The sequence below is a fragment of the Poromitra crassiceps genome (genome assembly GCF_964638095.1).
Source record: "Poromitra crassiceps genome assembly, chromosome: 2".
NCBI classification, from domain to species: domain Eukaryota; kingdom Metazoa; phylum Chordata; class Actinopteri; order Beryciformes; family Melamphaidae; genus Poromitra; species Poromitra crassiceps.
Genome location: NC_139624.1, coordinates 40,514,633 through 40,535,370, shown reverse-complemented (window position 1 = coordinate 40,535,370; position 20,738 = coordinate 40,514,633). Strand labels below are relative to the sequence as shown.

At 43.5% G+C, this 20,738-nt stretch overlaps 2 protein-coding genes across 5 annotated transcripts; both read left to right on the top strand.

Moving 5' to 3' along the window:
- The first annotated feature begins 351 nt into the window (after window positions 1-351).
- ccdc59 (coiled-coil domain containing 59) lies at window positions 352-3,425 on the top strand. 2 transcript variants are annotated; one of them, XM_083658546.1, is made up of 4 exons: window positions 352-560; window positions 1,423-1,786; window positions 2,447-2,538; window positions 2,677-3,425. In XM_083658546.1, exons 1-4 carry the CDS (start codon window positions 410-412, stop codon window positions 3,000-3,002), a joined length of 933 nt encoding a protein of 310 aa, XP_083514672.1. In that variant the 5' UTR covers window positions 352-409; the 3' UTR covers window positions 3,003-3,425. The 2 variants fall into 2 exon arrangements, with proteins under 2 accessions (XP_083514672.1, XP_083514673.1); XM_083658547.1 differs by having other exon boundaries at window positions 2,447-2,555; window positions 2,677-2,983.
- Window positions 3,426-3,641: 216 nt separating this feature from the next.
- cracr2ab (calcium release activated channel regulator 2Ab) lies at window positions 3,642-20,289 on the top strand. 3 transcript variants are annotated; one of them, XM_083650800.1, is made up of 18 exons: window positions 3,642-3,760; window positions 4,748-5,080; window positions 6,113-6,224; window positions 6,821-7,010; window positions 7,433-7,579; window positions 11,983-12,073; window positions 12,996-13,091; window positions 13,578-13,765; window positions 14,537-14,608; window positions 14,861-14,909; window positions 15,012-15,094; window positions 15,603-16,155; window positions 16,525-16,663; window positions 17,268-17,349; window positions 18,323-18,437; window positions 18,853-18,954; window positions 19,109-19,185; window positions 19,384-20,289. In XM_083650800.1, exons 2-18 carry the CDS (start codon window positions 4,928-4,930, stop codon window positions 19,469-19,471), a joined length of 2,337 nt encoding a protein of 778 aa, XP_083506926.1. In that variant the 5' UTR covers window positions 3,642-3,760; window positions 4,748-4,927; the 3' UTR covers window positions 19,472-20,289. The 3 variants fall into 3 exon arrangements, with proteins under 3 accessions (XP_083506926.1, XP_083506925.1, XP_083506927.1); XM_083650799.1 differs by having other exon boundaries at window positions 15,510-16,155; XM_083650801.1 differs by lacking the exons at window positions 18,323-18,437; window positions 18,853-18,954; window positions 19,109-19,185; window positions 19,384-20,289 and having other exon boundaries at window positions 15,510-16,155; window positions 16,525-16,659; window positions 17,268-17,351.
- Window positions 20,290-20,738: the final 449 nt, after the last annotated feature.

Below are 20,738 nucleotides of genomic sequence, written 5' to 3'. Positions count from 1 at the left end.
AGACGAAGAGGACGGACGTGTCTCAAGAATGGTCTCAAATGAAGCACGTAGCTAGCGAGTCGCCGCTTGGTCATGTACGCTCAGGCATTACCAGTCGGAAATGATCAACGATGGTTTAGTGAATATTTATCCGATACGTTTGAAATTATCATTTATAAGCCATTCTATGAAACATGTCCAGTTTTCAAGTAAAAAGCTCATATCTACCGGGTTTCTTGTATGACGCGAATGCAAAATTGATCGAATGATTTATTATTGTTTTAATTTGGATCGAATGCTCTGCAATCTACTTCTAATGTCGGCCCTGAACACGTGACGTCATCGCCACGCGTCCTGAAGGAAACCCATGCAGCCTGAAACTCAATGAGATTTGTAAACAGTTCACGGTTCCAGAACATAACTGAGTGAAATGGCACCAACAGATCAGAAAATGAAGAATAAAGACAAGTTTACAGGGAAAGGAGGTAACTGGAAGAAATCACAAAACAGGTCAGCAGGTGTTAACAAGAAGAGGAAATGGGTCCCGGAGCACAAAGTATTCGACGGCAGTATTAAGGAAGGTAAGGTTGCCAGCTAGAACACAACCAACAACGTTTCTCTGGTGACATTAGTCAGGCAATTCACTAGTAGCATAGATCTTATATTCTATTCTATCGTCTTTGCTAGTAGGCATGTTATCACATTCAGCCCTAGACTCAACGGCACGTAGGGAGAAAGACACGACTGTTGACAGCTAATATGGGACGCTCGTATGTGGGCCAAACTCTGTTTAAAAAATCTCGCAATTTAACTTGGTCTTCCTTAGGCAAAGATACATACCGTCTATAACATGTTTTAAGTTATTTTTAAATAATATTATGGTCTATTGGTAAATTCAGCATACAATTGGGAAACTAAGCAGCACTTAATTTCAATAAAATAGCAACTTTCTAGAATTTGTTCACTGCTCTCTACCGCCCTCTGCTGTATATTTTGTTGGAAGAAGATTCAATAACTTTTAGGTGGATCTGATGCCCACTCAGTGGGACCTGATGATTTGTAAAAGGTCTCAAGTCCTTACTGATATGTGGCTCTGTAAGGTCAGGTTTTTCTCCATGCATGAGACTACTCGGTTCCCAGACAATTGGAGATCTCTGCCTAACCAATCTAGTTGAGCAACACATATTATTAGAGACTGAGAACGGAGTCTACAGAGCTTGCATTAGACTTTCTCATAGTCTGTCATTTTGACAGACAAGTTTGTAAAAATTCTGTCATTTCTATTATTACCTTAATATGACAGACAGCCTTCAGATTTTCCTAAAGATGAAAATATTTGGTTAACGTGACCACTGAGACTACGGGACATATTAGGGCTACAGTAGTTAATTGGGACCTAGACCTCTGATATTTGATTGTGTGCATTTTCCTCCCACCTTTCAGGTCAGGGGTTTGCTTTCAAGAGGAAGCAGAAAGTCCAGCATGAGTACAACAAGCTGCTGCGGAAGGAGAAGAGGAAGAACACAGAGTCCAAAACACTGTACAAGGAGGAGTATCCAGAACACCTCAGGCACCTGTATGTGGCCGAGGCCGCAAAACTGAAAAACGAGGCTTGGCTGAACCGAGTGAACCGGAGTAAGCAGAGAAGGAGAGGACATGAGGACGAGAAGGCGGAAGACAGAGCTGCGGGTGAAGCTGCAGGAGAGCAGGCTGCAGCTGCAGATCCAGCAGTGGAGACTGGTGGAGCTGAGCAGGAAGGTTCTGCCTCTGGAAACCCGAAACCAACAGGGGCCAAGGAGGCCGAAAGGTAACAGCACATACTGCAGGGTTCCCACGGTCATGGGAAACCTGGAAAAGTCATGGAGTGTCAAATTTTGGTTTTCCAGGCCTGGAAAAGTCATGGAATTAGTCAAAATCATTTTGGAAAAGGCAATAGCTTCCATGGAATGTGGCACAGTTTCTCCAAATCAATACCAGAAATTATTACTACTTGGGAGAAATAAGTCAAGTCACACCTCTATATATTGGATTTTAGTGCTTATTGTATTTTTTATGGAAAATTCATGTTTTATTTCAATAGCTTCCATGTAATGTGATGCAGTGACTCTAAAGCACTAAAATCCCAAGAGGTGTGTCCTATTTGTCCAGTGTAATAGTAATTTCTGGTATTCATTCAAAGTTACTGCATCACATTACATTTATATTATAAATTATATTATGGATCCTTGAGAAGTCATGGAAAAGTTTTAAAATTGTATCCATGAAAATGTGTGGGAGCCCTGATACTGGACAGCCACCATTTTGTCACCTGTGAGCATTTTTTTTTTTTTTTTTTGTAGAACGTGGAGTGATAGGAACCATGTCAAGAAATGTAGAACATTTAGTAACTATTTGAGACTAACTGATTACATTCTGATTACATGCTGTGAAGCACAAACTAATTCTGGCTTAATAATGTCCCTCCCAGTCTCCCCATGAGCAACCGCATGAGGAAGAAAATGATGAAGAAGACTTCCTACCAGAAGTCTAGCGAGGAGTTTGAGAGGATCCAAGAAAAACGTAAAACGAAGAAAGAGGTGAAGTGTCAGTGATTTGATGCTAATATTGTCACTCATCTTCTTTATCACAAATTGTGTTTTAAGTGGCTCCAAGCCAAATTGTAGTTTGACCTGTGTGTGTAATTTCTTTTGATCTCAGGACTACCTAAAGAACAAGCTGCAAAGAGAGGAGGCCATTCAGAAGTACAAAGAGAAAAAGATGGTGACGTTTCAGATGCTGAGCAAAAAGACCAAGAAAGGACAACCCAACCTGAACCTGCAAATGGAATACCTGCTTCAGAAGATCCAGGGACCTGGGAAATGACTCCAGGCCAGAGCTACTGTGGGACAATGAGTACAGAAAGAGTGGAACTTGCCTATATTTGGCCATCTTATTTGGTAGAGACAACTGTGCTGAAGTGCAGCAGGACTGTGTTGTCATTTGATTTCAGGAGTGCTTACAATGCATGGGCGGTATATAAGTGAAGAGTCTTCGAGTTGGAGTGGTGATCTGACATTACTTTGGCTCTGAGCTCAAAGTGTTTGTGCTCATTTGACTTGATTCTTCAGCATATTGTTCCAAATAACTGTAATGTATGTTATTGCACATTTTGATCTCAGACCACAAGATGGCACCATAGCGCCTCAAGAGATGGGAAAAACATGCCCTTCTAAGACAGTCTTTCTCCATATTAGATCTATTTTTATCATTGAATGTATGATAATAGGTTGGCAATAAAATGCCATTATTTTCAAGTGCAAATCAAATGTTTGTTTTTAGCCAATTGTCATCAAGGTTAGAACAAGTACTCAATTTGACCAGAGAACACATTTTACTTAATGCTGAACCTCTTAAAGAGTAAATGAAATTGGTTATGTCCTTTCATAATCTAACTCAGTATCTCCACATGTCGGCAGCCACTTGTTACGGATAGCAGAATTAGTTGTACCGTTATTATTAAAAATCAGCGTGACCGTGGCATGGTTGTCGTCATAGTTACAGGTGATGCAGACACGTTGCATATGTGCAGCTTGCATAGAGAGCTCTCACTCTGCAGCCTTCTCTCTCACTGTGTGCAGAGAGCAAAGCCTCAGGCCACTGCCTCATGACATCACATGGTTGCAGGATGACTTCTGTAACGTTCATGTGTGGGGCAAGACTTCCTAAATTGAAAGCGCCATAGCTGCTCTCATATTGGGAGAGGGAAAGTGTTCAGTTTCTTGTCGCTATCGTTTTGTAAAAGGTAAGAGCACCTTTGTTTTTTTCTCTCTCCTTTTGTTTTTCAAAGAATTAATGTCTAGCACACTGCAAAGTATGGTACTTTGCAGCCTTAAAGGTTGAGCATTTGATGATGGTAACTAATGTTAGTTACACTGAAATAGCCGCAGAACGGACTTACTCAAGTCAAGTTTCCTAACTGTTGTACAGGTAGGCCCAAGTTTTCAGTGAATCCCAGAAATCTTATATTTGTCGTACTTAATAATTATAGAGGAGAAAAGTGTTTCACTTTTCGAGGAGTTATGTTATACTGTGGAGGGTAAGATACATGCATACAGTCTATTGATAAGGGAATGTATTTTGTGTTCAGAGGAAGAAGCCTTTTGGAGATGTAATGTTTTTTGTTCATCTCACTACAACGCCTGAAACCAATCTCTCACCCCTCCCACTACAGCAGAATATTTAGCATCACAAGTGGTGAGCTGGCAGATCTGACCACAAAACCACATCTATCTGCATCTCGTCTTCCCCTTGGTGTTGGAAGTACAAAGAGCGTGTCTGTGAACAAGACAAACTGAAGTACAGCCACTCAATAGACATGTTACAAGTAGATACTTCAAAAGCTGATTTGCGTCATCGGGGCCAACATGAAGTGATGAAAACAAGACACCGCTGAGAAAAATACAACATTGAATTGATGTGTGGCTGTGCCTCTTGAAAAGGCCCTTGCGGTCTTGCAGGCATTATGCTGTCATGTGTTCTGTATGGCAGGGTCTTAAGATAATCCTTTACACTATGTTTACATGCCATACTCACTTGCTTGTGCCTGGCTTATTAAGAAAAGGGAAGTACTGTACTGCTGCAACAAGCACAGGACTGTTGCGTTAACTTTCTGATAACTTGTGTAACCAGACATTTAGCTTTTTCAAAACCACTGTCTTCTCATGTCAATTTATTTGTAGATCAAACTTAAATGCTACCTATATTTAGACAGTTTCTCTCTGTCTAATAGGAGCCTGCAACACCAAACCAGCCCATCTGTGGTCTCATCTGTGGTCTCCTCATCTGATGCTGCTTCCTGTCGCTGTCGTCATGGTGACTGCGAGGGCCCTCATGCACTGGATACTGGGCCAGTGAGGGGGCCATGTGCCACTGAGTTACACACTACTTGTGTCCTTAAAGAGAGCCAGAGATGGAGGAGGAGAGCAGGGCGAACGGCTGCAGACAGAGCCCAGACAGAAGGGGCTCGGGCTGGGGCCACATCGCATTGCTGGACAAGACCAAGGAGTTCTTCCAGACCTGCGACGTGGAGGGCAAAGGCTTCATCACCCGCACTGATATGAGGGTCAGAGAGGGATGGCTGCATGTGTGTGTGTGTGTGTGTTTACTAGGAGAGGGGGGATAGAGTGAGATGGGATAGGTGCACGCCTCAGTCCCAAAGTACAACTATCTTCTACCACTCTTGGAGATCCTACCAATAGAGCAGGAGTCTCTATCTCTAATATCTCTGGATTTATATACGGTATTAGCTGAAAATTATATGGAGACAGGGTTAGGGACAGGAGTAGATAGATACAGGCCTTACTATACTGTGTGTGTGTGTGTCTCGTTGATGTCACTCTCATTCTCTTAACATGCATGGATCGTCAAAGGAAATGCTCCAAACCTCTTATCTGCCGCATAATTTGGGTGCTTTAATGACAGTGAGTGGCACGCATGCAGTCATAGTTGTCTTTTTACTCTCTACCTTCATTAGAGACCCACTCCATCCACTGAAGCAGCCGCAGAAGTGGTGGAGTAGCACCATTGATGGCAATGTTTATGAATATAGGTTCATGTGGTGAGGGTTACATGCACACACACACACTGACACACGCATGCATGAATAATGCACACAAGCTCTTCAAAGCACTAGCAATGTCCAAGCTGGGTGTTCAATTAACTACGAGCAGGCGCTTTTGTTTTGTGTGTGTGTGTGTGTATATATAAGAGCAGGCCCTTTTGTTGCTGTTGTTTGTGTGTCTGGAGGGTTTCCAAGAAAAGCTCCATACAGCTGAACGCACAACAGCCTCTTCAGAAAAGAACAGATTTATGCCTGTTTACTATGCAAGTTGTGCTGAAAGTAGTAATACTGAAATCATACATAGAATCATACATCATAGACTTCACCCATTTGCTTTAAATATACTGTATCTGCTGTACAACATGTATTTAGGTAAATGATGCCTTCTGTTCTAACCCCCAAGACACATCCATATTGCGCTCTGTGTCATGCTTTGTATGGCTGATAGATAGTGTGTGCAGACAAAGACGCAACAACAGCTGAGTAGGTGCTGTTGAAATGTCCCATCTGTGGGTGTTTATGTGTTCCTGGCAGAGGCTCCACAGAGAGCTGCCCCTGTCTGCAGAAGAGCTGGAGGATGTGTTTGACTCGCTGGATACAGGGCGCACCAGTTACCTCACGCTGGAGGCATTCTCCTCGGGATTCAGTAGGTTCCCTCCTGTTCCATGTCTTTCACTTGCATCACACAGGTTGCTTTGATTTGAAGTTGAGCTCACCGTCTATCAGACCCATGTCTCATATGCAGAGAATTCCTAGCATTTACCTAATTGGGGTACCAGATAGGTGGCGTTAACTGCATCAGGATAAGGCAAAGTTGTCACTCAGAAAAGTATACTAAATCAATATCAATCAACTTTCTGGACTGGTAGCCTACTGACTGTTTTGCTGAGGTTGCAACAAAAATAGTTATTTGGACTAGTTTTTGAATACTGTGTCTATGCTTGTTTGCCTGGAAACCATCGGTGTACTATGACTGCATGAGTTGAATTTGGCTCATAGCAGACGGGCTGTTATTTTCATTTTCATTTTTACATAGCACACATCACTTTCCTCCATTTTTATTATATAGGTATTATTTTATTATAATTTTTTTTTTTATTATTATTCTCCCCCACCCCCATAGTACAAATGATAAATGGTAAACAGAGAAGTGAGACATGCCATATAAATAAAGACTCAAATCTGATCTGTTGAAAAATCTAAAACTGGCCCCATGGCCCCCTCCCGTGGGTGTGTCCTCAGGTCAGTTCCTGCATGGCCGGAGGATCTCAGTGGCTGATGACCTAAGTCCAGCCCCTGCCTCCGGTCTGAGGGCCAAGGAAGCCCTGTACCAGAGCCAGTGGGATGCCAAGCTGGCAGGAGGAGAAGATGACGAGGAGAAACATTTCTGCATGCTGTTGGATAGCCTGGGGGCCAGCAACGTGTTTGAGGAGTGAGTCTTACTGCAAAACTGTGCATGTGCAGATTGAAGATTACAATATCCAGGGTTGTCACAAGTCTGAAAAGTGCTTGAATTAAAACAAACAAACAAATAAAGTACTGGAAAGTGCTTGGATTCATATAGAGGTCCTTAAAAATGCTTGAATTTAACCTACCGGAATTTCTGAGTTTGAGCCTTGTGCCTCATCTCAAAATTGCTGGACCAAGCACTTTCTTCCTATCTACATGGTCACTGTCCGTGTTACGCTGTGTCATTGCTGATCAAGATTGGTTTGAGTGTATGTTAAGTATTAATGATTCAACACCTTTGTAGTCCTATGCATATAACATGCTGCACACTGCACTACTACTTCTTCATCTTCTTCATCTTCTCCGCCTTCTTCTTCTTCTCCTGCATACACACCCTCTCTCCAGTCCAAGCGAGGTGCGCAGCCTGTGGGCCCAGCTGAGGAAGGACGAGCCTCACCTGCTGTCCAACTTTGAGGAGTTCCTGGCCAGGGTCACGTACCAGATCAAAGAGGCCCACCAGGAGAAGAAGGAGATGGAGAGCGCCCTCGAGAGGTGGGACAACACACATGCACTCTTGACAAACTAGATTAGTACCTACTAGTAGTGTTTTAGTAATGTAACCACTAACTTGAAGTACACATTTGGATTTGGAGTGGAATGGGAAACAAGGGATGTGAAAGGAAAGAAGGATGGGTGAAAGGAAGGTGGGAAGAGAGGGAATAAGGAAGGGGGAAATAAATGAACAGAAGACACAGCAGAATGATATAAAAACTTTTTTTTTACTTTCAGGAATGAAATAAATAAATGTGGACACAGTCTCAGCCACCCATAAGTCCTTACTGCAGCGACAATGGGTCCACATAACAATATGAACAGTGAGTGTGGAACCTGGGGTGAAAGGCTAAATTTCTCAATTGGGTCCCACACTTAAATCATTTAAGTACCTTTGCACCACAGAAACTAAATGTTATTTTCTCTCATTAGCTACGTAAAGAGCAGTGACATACTTGTGAGGGTGTGTGTGTGTGTGTGTGTGTGTGTGTGTGTGTGTGTGTGTGTGTGTGTGTGTGTTTATATTGCGGCCCTATGCAGGGCCTGCAGACTGAGAGTGTTTGCATGGACTTATCTATAATTCTCTATAGAACCTTTATCCCTGTCAAATGACCACTAATCTTGAGGCGCACTCTGAAGTCTGCCTGCCTTCCGCTGGTCCATTCATGTTATGACTGACCAGAGATGAAAAGTAGCCAAAATGATAATAGATCTTGGTCAATATATTTATTAGCAGTGTTGGGAGTAAAGGCTTTTGCACATCAAGTCCGTATTTTCTGTCTGAAATTGTCGCACGTTTAAAAATAAATACGACCTCATGTTGTGTCACTCACTCACGTTTACACACTGACTCCGAAACTTTTGTCCATCATTAAAGTTTTTGGAACAGGTTCCATTTTCTTCATTTTTCGCATCAGTCAATAGATTTTTGTGAGCTGCGTTTTTAGATGACGGATTTAAAAAAATGCATACGAAAGCAATCGGACTGTGTGTGCAAAGACCATAACTAGTTACTAAGTAACACACATTACTGTAATTCCACTGCTTTTTGCAGGTAACTAGTAATCTTTTTATTATTGTTGTTATTATTATTATCATTATTAGGGCATTTTTGCCTTTATTTGATAGGGGAGTAGGCAGAGAGGAAATTTGGGGATTGAGAGAGGGGATGACATGCGGCAAACGACCACGGCTCGGATTTGAACCCGGGTTGGCCGCGCGAAGGACTAAACCTTTGTGGTACGTGCTCTACCAGGTGAGCCACAGGGAAGCCCCGGTAACTAGTAATCTAAACCCGCTTTCACACACAGATTGCGCAATATTGCAGTTCAGAAGGCCCGCAAAGCCAGCAGCCTCGCCACAGAAATTGCTTTCACACAGAGCTTTCAAGTGACATCCACCCCTCCCGGATTGAAAGGCGAGCGGAGGCATTTCCACCCAGCTCCTCCTAGCCCAAATGAATAATTTCATAGGTTAGTGTAGCCTAGGCTACTGTATGATGAACGAATTCATTCAACAACCAAACATCGCCGATGTACGCCAGCCAACGTGCAGCTGCGGTCGTAACATCAAAGTGATAAAACACGAAAGTGTTGTCCACATGCAGCATGGTAACAAGGCTTTCAATATTCATCTGATCGACTTTATGGATCACAGATGCACCATCATGTAGCCTATTAGGTACAAGGCTAATTCCTATCTATTGGTTCCAGTTTTTTGTAAAGCAAATTATTCCCATGAAGTAGCCTAATTAGCGTCCGTTCTGAAAGACGATGCCCGCATATCAAACAGCTGCAGTCTGCATAACGTTCGTCGGGGGAATAGTATAGGCTATAAATGCACATGACTACTATAACTTTAGTAGTTTTTGTAAGGGAACGCACAACTGGCTAGCTAGACAGATTGCAGTTCTGGAGCTGGTTTCCAGAGGGAATATCCTCAGACCAACTCGCCACAGACAGCTATACGTCCTCTGAAGCGTATTATTATATCCGTTAATTTTACCGACGAATGTCAACATCGTTTGAGCATAAAGCCTAACCTACTTACTAGGCATGGAGCATTCCTCCTGGCGCCCCTGCAGTCATGATTGTATAGACTACTTTTTTTACTTTCACTTATGCCTTTTTTGCTGCATGAGGTGGTTTCCCCTGTATACTTTTTTATGAATGAGCTGACCATTCGCACCGTTCCGTGTTGCCGCTCCTACGCTTTCAGGTTGAGGCAGAATCCGGCGCTGTGACTAGGTCCACTGGCGGAACGAAAGGCGTAACACAATTACCCACCAACCCGCTTTCACAACTTTCACATCGGAGGCGCGGATCCCATTTTACGTGCATTTTACGGCTTTCAGGGCCGGTGTGAAAGTGGCTTAACTAATTACTTTTTGAGATAAGTAACTTGTAACTTTAACTGATTAAAAAAAATCAGTAACTTGCCTAACACTGCATATCTGTTGTGTTTTATTGTTCCACTACTTACTTTTATATTGCAGTGGTAAACTTTGTGCAATTCAACCAATAAGATCACAGCTTCCTTCGCGTATCTCGAGAACCGTCAGATCGACTTCAAACTTGGGGAGTGCACTTAGGGGGACCTGACTGAATGCAGTGGGGCGGGGGAGCGCCCACGGGGTGGTGCATGGGGGGAACGGGCATTGCACTAGTAGTGATAATGGGCACAATGATAGATCAAATTTGACAGTTGTCTTGTCCCACACTGTGCCACAGCAAGACTAAAATTCATTAATAAGAGACACGTTGAGTGCCAATGACGAGATATCTCGGCTTACAGGATCCAACCGTTGAGTGCCAAAGACGAGATATCTCGGCTTAAAAAAAAAAAAAAAAAATTTGACGGTGGGACATCGATCAACCCCTTTTACGTCTCCTATACCAATATTGGAGGAAGAGAATGTGTATAATCTATTTTACCGACCAGCTAAGTGGCGACAGTGCACAGTGACAGAGAGAAAGCCAGCAAAAACAGCCGCGGGAGAAAGCCATTCTCAAGGAAATAGCTGGGCGAAAACGCTTTCGATTTCACACACACACACACACACACACACACACACACACGCGCGCACACACACACACGCGCGCACACACACACACTCGAGTACCTTTGAGCATAAATAAGACCAGAATCGCAAAAGCTTCATCAAAGCTCTCAGCCGACACCCCAAGAAACGAACGAGCCCGTTTTACAGTAATCCAGACTTCCCCGAGAGCGGCCGCGGAGCCAGCAGCAGCAGCACAGACGGAGGGAGGAGTTTGGAGACACACACACACACACACACACACACACACACACACACACACACACACACACACACACACACACACACACACACACAAACACAATACAGTATACAGACTTGCCCAAGGGCACCCATAATCACAGGCACGTGAGGTGGTTCTAAAAATCCATTTATCTCAAAACTCTCTGAAAATCTCTGAAACCATGCTGTACTCAACGGCTAATATCTACATAACTACTAACTCTACAAACTAACTCTTTTAGACAGAGAAAGCACACATTCTATTAGTACTTTTGTGAACTTTGTATTCACAAAGTCAAAGCAGAAAAGAATCCTCGGCTCTTGTAAAATGACCCAGAATCCTCAAAAAAACCCTCTGGCAGAAGCTAACTACAGTATTGAAAAAAGGCTGGCAGTGAATGTGATAAGAGAATTGAAGCTTTTAAAAAAAATTACGCAAAACTTACATTCCCTAGTAATGAATTACTTTTATTTATTTTATTTATTATTATTTGTAAAGTAATTCAATTACATTTTGAGAGAAGTAACTGTAACTAATTATGAATTTTCAGTAACTTGCCCAACACTATTCCCATGATATGCATGATAATGTTTGAAGATAATTTCAATTTGCAGGTGTGTGTGTGTGTGTGTGTGTGTGTGTGTGTGTGTGTGTGTGTGTGTGTGTGTGTCTGTATGTGTGTGTTGGGAGTGTTGCTTGTTGCTTGTTTATCATAGTGTACACGCAGTGCTTTTCCCATGGCACTGAATGGTACTGTGTAACAGCTTGTTATTCTTCTACACGGTACTAATTGGAAGTTTAGGTCTTAAGGTTGTCAGAGAGAATGTTAATACCACTCGGTATGCTTTTGAATCGGTGTGTGTGTGTGTGTGTGTGCGCGCGCACACGCGCGCGTGCGCGCGTGCATGTGTGTGTCTGCGTGCGTGTACATGTGCAAGTTTCAAGGCAGCAATATTTACTGATTACATCTGATTATGGACACAGACGGAAAAACAATCCTGTAAGCTCAGCCTAGACAATAATGCCTTTCTGTTTCCAGACATGATGTCATGTCTTTTCTTAGAGACTTCCCCATCGACCAAATTGATTAACCTAATTGATTATCACTGTGCCTCATTACAGGAAGGCAGCAACACATGACAGCGAGATCCGTCGCTTATATGAGGAGATGGAGGCACAGATCAAAAATGAGAAGGACAGACTGCGACTTAAGGTACAAGCGCTCAAACCAGAACTACCCCACCCAAGCACCACCTCCTCAAGCTGCACAGTGTCGTTTTTTTAAGAGCACAGACAGGTCAGGTTTGATCCCTAAACTAGATGATATGTCATTGAATCGTTTAACCTGTTACCTTTAAGGGTAGTGTACAGTGGTAGATCAAATCATTTAACCTGTTCCCTTTAAGGGTAGTGCAGTGGTAGATTCAATTGTTTAACCTGTTCCCTTTAAGGGTAGTGCAGTGGTAGATTCAATTGTTTAACCTGTTACCTTTAAGGGTAGTGCAGTGGTAGATTCCTTGCATATCAACTTGAGGGTTGCAGGTTGGACCCCCTGTGTTACCTCCGGCTTGGTCGGACGTCCATACAGGCACAATTGGCCATGTCTGAGGGTGGGAAGCCGGATTAAGGGTATGAGCAAAGACAATGGGATTCAAGCAAGACGGCCCAACTTCAACTCACTTCCTGTCATTTTGTCACGTGGGTTTTGCCCATGGTTTTCCACGGACACGCCCACTTAGGAGACTTTCGGCAGGTCTGAGTCAATGGTTGACCACGCCCATTTAGGAGACTTGCTGCTACCATTTGTTAGAATTGGCGAAGCCTGCGGTGACCCATCTATAGTAATATAATATCTATGGTATGAGTCCTGGTCCTCTGGTCGGGGGGAAGGGAACTGGGGGGAATAGCGTGATCCTCCCACATGCTACGTGCTGCTGGTGAAATTCCTCACTGTCAGGTGAAAAGAAGCGGCTTGCGCCTGCACATGTATCAGAGGAAGCATGTGCTAGTCTATGGCTCTCCCCAGATCAGCAGAGGTGGTGGCGCAACGACCGGGACAGCCAAGTACAATTGGGGAGAAAACGGGTTAAAAGAGAAAATGTTACTTTGAACCCTTTCCTCTTCTGGCTACCCAGGACTCTGAGCGCCTCCATGTGCGCAGTCAGGACCTGGAGCACCAGCTCTTCTCAAAGGAGAGAGATCTGGAGCAGCTCTTCCAGAAGCAGAAAAGGGTGAGCGGAGATGGACAAGATCTCCCATGCTGAATATAATTGAATTATCACATCATAACACACAGCATAGAGACATTTACATTTAGACAGCAAGCATTCCTTTGAAAATAATTGCTCTGTAGAACTCATTGTACATTCATGTACACAAGACACAGTGGATAGTATGGTTGTTGTGTTGTTGTGGGAGCTTATTCAAAGGTTTGTGCCAACAGCTAAAACATTAGACAGAGTAAAAACCAACACAATGAAATGTTAAAAACATGAAAACACAGGTCCACATGATGTCCATATACTGAAGTCAGAGTTTGTGTGTGCTTTTGGGAAAGTGAGTGGCTATTGTTCCTCCCCCTAATCCCTAATTAAGAAGTGGTGTGGAGTGTGGATTGGATTGAAAGAGAGCTCATGCTTGTTCCTCTCACTGGACTGGACTGTGTAAACTCACTCAGCACTCGTGCATATTGGCTGTTGTGATGATCCCTCCTTCAGTTAGAGCTCCAGTGCAGCGAGCTGAGCAGCGAGAAGCAGGAGAGCCGCGTGGAGAACGTTAAGCTGAAGATGACCAACGATGAGCTGTCCCGCGAGTTAGAGAGCACCATGCAGGAGTTGGCCCTGGCCCAGGAGCAGCTGGCCATGCTGCAGGAGCAGGCCACCCGCCTCCACCAGGAGAAGGAGATGTGGGTATACACGCACGCACGCACGCACACGCACACACACACACACACACACACACACACACACACAAACTTACGTATCGTGACGTATTAAGTGGGCGTGTCTGGGACGAGGGACTGAGTGCGAGTGCCCTGGACTGCAGTACCTCCCGAGCAGAGCGAGACAGGAGTCTGCAAAATAATTTATTTTACTCGACAAATCTGAAACTTAGCAGTCATGTTTCAATAACAGTCTACTATGATGTTAACCTGGTTCAGGCAGAGAGCCGCTTCCCGGCCGGGGGAAGGGAGCCGTGGCCGGGACATCACGAATAGCGATTTTTCTGAAATGTGTGTTAAAACGAGCCAATTACATGTTCCTTTGCATCTACATTAAACTAAGATATTCAATTTATTTTTTATTTTTGCGTGGTTATTTGCAAAGATATATTAACACGTATACTCTGTTCCACTTTCACTCACCTCTAGTCATGCTCTTTCTTTCGGACTCAGAAAACACATACACTCTCTTTCATACCCCCTGCTAAATCGATACTCAGTTATACACTCATTTCACCATAATGACACACGTAGACTCTCTCTCTCTCTCTCTCTCTCTCTCTCTCTCTCTCTCTCTCTCTCTCTCTCTCTCTGATACACACACACACACACACACACACACACACACACACACACACACACACACACATAAACACACAAACCAATGTGTCTCTCTGAACAGTGTTGATGAAGTTTGAGACTTGAGTGTTGAGTTTGTGTGCTGTTGTGTTCTAGGGAAATGTACAGAGTAACTGAAGGACTGCAGAGAGAGAAACAGAGTCTCATGAAACAGCTTGACCTCCTCAGGTAAGACCAACATCCCACGGCCACATGTCACTTTATCTGCTTCATGGGTAGCAGTTGTGACTAATTCTTCGTATTTATTTGAATCTGTTTGGCACGTTGGTGTTCCTGTTCTGTTGGCAAACTTCACCAAGCTGCTACCAAAGCTGAAAGGCTTTGCAAAGACTCAGGTTGGGCACATAATGTGCAAACACACACATAAAGATGTGCTATTTTTACAAATCTCTTTTGTCTTTCCTTTTTCAATCGACCCAGAGAGATGAACAAACATTTAAAAGACGAACGAGATATACGCTGTGGTGTGGTGAGCATACAATTTGATCTCAAATCGCATTGCACCCGTATCTATCATGGCATTACCTGACTGATCAAATATCAATGAATCATCCCACTTTCTTCAAATCAGCCTCGAACCTCACTCAGAAAGAAGCAGAAGCAGAGAGCGGGCCTAGCCAATTTATTTGATGATGCCAGCCAGCCAGCAAAAAGGTGATTCACTATCTTCCAAATACTCTTAACATAAATCACGCCTGTCAGATTCTTTCATGCGTGAAAAGATAAGACTTTCCTCCCTCATGATGTGACCCCAAAAAAATCATTACCATGTATTGGAGGAGGAAAAACAGAGGATATAAAAAGTCCCCAAGGCACGATAGTTGTTTACTTGATGTTTATATTACAATTTGAAATATTCTGATTTTTTTACATTACAATTTTTACATAATGTACAGTCTACACAAACAGCAATCAACTAAAATTATCATTTTAATTGTGAAGACTGGAAAAACTGAAATCAGATGGATTTTGGCATACTGTCAATCAGTGCCTACTGTGCCTAGACTAGATTTTCATCTCAGTCAAGTGAACTGACGATATATCCTCTGTTTCTCCTCTGTTTCCCAAGAGCCCCACTGCTGGTGGATGGGTCCTACCAGTCTCTGGAGGCCTTGCCTATAGAGCACCTTCAAATCGTGTTTGTTGCTTCCTCCTCCTGTAGCGAGGATGACTCCACCACCACCTCCACTTCCACCACCAGGGCCCTCGGGAGTCAACAACGACCCGCGGCCAAGAAAAACTTTGGCTTAGCCAACGGCTACGCTAGCCCCACTTCAGCCAGGGTGCGCGATGCGAAGACGAAAGCTAAAAAGCTGCCCGACAGGGCGGCCTCCGCCAAGAGAGTGACGGTGACACACAGGGAGAGAATGAAGGAGGCGGAGCCTGAGAGGAAGCCTGGGGTAGAGGAAGAGGTGTTGGACGCCCCTCCGGACGGGTGGCCCCTCCGCCGAGTCATCTCCATCGAGGAGGACCATCTGCCCCACCTTCTCCACGGGGGGCCCCAGCCCCTGTTGCACCAGCTCAGCGAGGAGGAAGAGGATGAAGAAGAGGATGGGGAGGAAGCGCAGAGTGATCTTGAAGCAAACGCCACCCCACCCTCCAGCCACGTCCCGGCCTCAGCAGCACCCCCATCGGTGGGGAAATCCCGCTTCACCAGAACGAAAAAGACCCCCATGTCTCCCAGAGGACAGCCTGTCGGCAAGGAGACCCAGCATGTATGTTCACAGCTCAGCCACTTTACAGAGGCAAAAAAAACTATGTTTCTAACTCCCCTAGGACAGCAACGTTACATTCAGAATGTAGACATGTATCAATAATTACATAAACCTGTGGTTGCCGAAGGGGAATTCATTCATGCTATCTGATCTGTACATCTGAACAAAAAACAAAGCATTATTTGTGGGAGAAGAAGCACATACAACTCAACATACTGTACAGAGTTTCTCAGGTTGGGTAGCGCCCAATAAACATAAAAATTTGTGATTGATTGATTGATTGAAAGGATTAAACGCAATCTGATTCACATTAATTTCTTCATGTCTCTCTCACTCACTCTCTCTGTCTGTCTTGGTCTTTGCCATCAGAGGGCGATAGAAGGAGCAATGGCCGGTCCTGAGCGTCTGTTCAAGGTGGTTCTGGTTGGCAACTCCAGTGTGGGCAAGACGTCACTGCTGCGCTCCTTCTGTGAGGGCCGCTTCCACCCCGCCACCGCCGCTACTGTGGGTGAGAATGAACCATGTTGTGATGATGTTGCATTTGAGTGTGCGTGGATGTGGATGTGGCATATATCTTGAGCCTAAGGTGTATGGGCTGTGTAACACATTAAAAGGTGCTTGTGTGTGTGTGTGTGTGTGTGTGTGTGTGTGTGTGTGTGTGTGTGCCTGTGTGGGGATACTATCACAGAAGATCGGAGAGCGACTTAGAATCACATGCAAGGGCTTGTGGAGTCACACTGCCTGTCTCAGAGCCCCGGCACACATGCTACCACATGATTATGTCCCTTCTGATACATTTTTTCTCCTCACTTTCATCTTTCCCAATCCTCACTTGAGCCATGCGTGTTATCTTCATTTTATATCTCCCCCCCCCCCCCCCCCTCTCAAGCACACAAGGCAAACACAGTCACCATTCACTTTAGCTTTGCCCTCTACTGGTCATTCATGGGTTTTGCCCATAGATGTTTTACCTCAAAGGAATCTGAGGAAAGCAGAAAATATGTGAATATAACTTATTTTTTCTTTCTTTTTTATCCTTCAAGCACTAAACTTCAGAAATATACAAATCATTGGTGGTAACCTGTTTATGTGGAACCTTGTATCTTAACCAGGTATTGACTACAGTGTGAAGACTCTAACCCTGGACAACACACAGATAGCCATGCAGCTTTGGGACACAGCAGGACAAGAGAGGTGAGAGACCAGTTATCTGTAGACTACAAACAATCCATTGGTCCTGTGTGTGTGTGTGTGTGTGTGTGTGTGTGTGTGTGTGTGTGTGTGTGTGTGTGTGTGTGTGTGTGTGTGTGTGTGTGTGTGTGTGTGTGTGTGTGTGTGTGTGTGTGTGTGTGTGTGTGTGTGTGTGTGTGTGTGAGCACAAGTCACTTCCACATGGCATTTCAATTCTATCTCAAATCTAAAATTATAACTGGCAAGCCAATGGGCAATTGCCGCTTTACTTGCCAGTACTCAAAATCATGCCAAAGCAATAGGTGTAATTATCAAATTGGATTCCTGCATAACCAGAGTCAGTCTCTGAATGATTGTGTGCAGATTGGTTTTTTGGACATAGTTTTGCTGCATTTTGCCAGTCATACAGCAGTGGACAGGGTGTGATATCAGTCATACAGCAGTGGACAGGGTGTGATATCAGTCATACAGCAGTGGACAGGGTGTGATATCAGTCATACAGCAGTGGACAGGGTGTGATATCAGGGTGTGATATCAGTCATACAGCAGTGGACAGGGTGTGATATCAGGGTGTGATATCAGTCATACAGCAGTGGACAGGGTGTGATATCAGGGTGTGATATGATATCAGACATACAGCAGTGGACAGGGTGTGATATCAGGGTGTGATATCAGTCATACAGCAGTGGACAGGGTGTGATATCAGGGTGTGATATCAGACATACAGCAGTGGACAGGGTGTGATATCAGGGTGTGATATCAGTCATTACAGCAGTGGACAGGGTGTGATATCAGGGTGTGATATCAGTCATACAGCAGTGGACAGGGTGTGATATCAGTCATTACAGCAGTGGACAGGGTGTGATATCAGGGTGTGATATCAGTCATACAGCAGTGGACAGGGTGTGATATCAGTCATACAGCAGTGGACAGGGCGTGATATCAATAAAGTTTGTGACTCGTTGATTTGACACAGGTACCGCAGCATCACCAAGCAATTCTTTCGCAAGGCAGACGGCGTGGTGGTGATGTTTGATGTCACGGTGGAGGACAGCTTCAAGGCTGTGCGACCCTGGCTGGCCAATGTCCAGGTCTGACCTTTGAACCTAACACTAAGGAAACAAACTACAAAACAACAAACACGCTCTCGTCTTGAGTTGAGATTGTAGCGTAGTATTTATCAAGTGTTCTTTCCTTGCTTTTATTTACTTTCTTTTATTTCCCTTTTTTCAGAGGTCTCACTCTATCTTACTTCATGCATATACAAATCTTTCATCTTTAATCATCAAAGAGATTCTTTGTTATACCATTTTGTATTGTTTCATCAGTCGCTAAGTTATAAATGCAATTTGAGAATACATAGTCTCCAGTATGCATCATGTGATTGATCACTGCCTCATTGGTATTCATGACATTTTAAATATTCATAGTTTAACAATGGACTTTAATGCTCATTAAAATATTTCAGCAGAAAATGAATCTCCCCTTTGCCTTTTATTTTCCCAGGATGCTGCAGGAGAAGGTATCCCCATCCTCTTGCTGGGCAACAAAATGGACATGGATGGAGAGAGGGAGGTGTCCTTCAAACAGGCAGAGCTACTGGCCGATGTGGGTTTGGATTCAAAGCCCCACTCAAAACATGATTATTATGATGGCCTTTCTAATAATGTGACATGAACTCAAACCAAAGATGTGATTATCTGCAGTTCTGCTCATGACCACCAGTGTGTCTGACTTTACTTTGCATGTTTATCCTGTGTAGGAACACAAGGTGATGTTCTATGAGGTTAGTGCCTACACCGGCAACAACGTGACAGAGTCCCTGACGCACCTGGCCAGGTAAGAACAAGACTGTGCCAATAAACCACATTTATAAATATAAATGCAGCCTATTACAAAAATGGAGGCAAGGAAGCTGAAGATCCAAGACCTTATCCATAGTGAGGAATGGAACTCCTGGTCTATTTGGCTCTTATAGCTCTCTCTCTCTCTCTCTCTCTCTCTCTCTCTCTCTCTCCCCCCCCCCTCTCTACTCAGAGTGTTAAAGGAGCAAGAGGACAGAGTGAGAGATACAACTGTCATACTCAGCGCCCAGCCCATAAGGAAGAAAGCCTGCTGCAAGTAAAGACAGACAAAGCGTGGTAGAACTCAGGGAGAACCTACACACACTGTACTGGGTTTGGAACTAGAAAACCAAGGACACGCATGAAAACATGCCATCACTTATGGACATCAGATTTGCAACGTCTGAAGACAACAATGAAAGCATTGTTGTTGGAACAACAATGAAAGCATTGTTGTTGGACATTGGGTTGTTCTGACACTAGAGACCTTCTCGTGCATTGAAATTGTGTCTTGGCCTTACTTTTGGGCTAGAAATACATCTTGATGGCAACGTGAAGTTGGCCTAAATTTGTAACTCATACCAGGATTGCATTGCTCATGTGGGAATTAAACCCACTGTCAAGTTTAAATAACAAGGCTCAAATCAGGTAGCTAAGTAAGGTGCTGCACCATTCCCTCTCTGTAAATAATGCTGTGTTGGCATTTAGCAAATCACAGTAGTGCTGTCAATAAGCTTTAAAATAAAAAATATCTTATGATTTCATTTTTATACAATCACCCCCATGATTATAGCTTTTCAGAAATGAAGATCTTCTCTATTTCCCTCTATTTAACTTGTGTAGAACATTTGAATGTAATCATTGTTTTAGTTTAAACTAATACTGAAATAAATTAATCAACTTGGAATTAATTAAAATCGCAGTTTCAAATGAAAATCACAAGTGAGAAAAATGTTGAGTTCTTTACTTCGTAATTCTTTGTTATTTTATTCATCATCTTGTTGATCTTTTGCCGTCATCCTGTGTGTTCATTCGATTTCCAAAACAAGATGGTACTGTATATGACATATTGCATTTGTATTGTGTTACCATTCGGAGGCATTGTTCTATGTAACTCTGGCACCAAAGTACATTAATTCTGAATAATCTTCAATAAAAGTAATAAAATCACATTTCACACCTTTCTGAAAACAACGGGAAACAAAAATCGTTCACATGCAAATAATAAATAATAGAAAAAACACTCAATGAACTACTATAGAGTAAGAGTATCCAAATATACATGATAAATCTTCAAATGACGGAAAAACACTTAAATTTGCTTTGTCTACAATATAAACGCTCATCTTTTCTCTGTTCCACTCAAAATGATAAAAACCAGAAACTAGTGAGGAAATAAACTCAAGTTCATTTAGGATATTACATTCAACGACGTGCCCAAGGCAATCAAGTTGGTACAGATGATGGCACTATTGCTCATAGTTAACTTGTTTATTCGCTTAGGTGCTGGCATGATGGAATCCAATCAGATGCGGCTGGTCGCCCTCG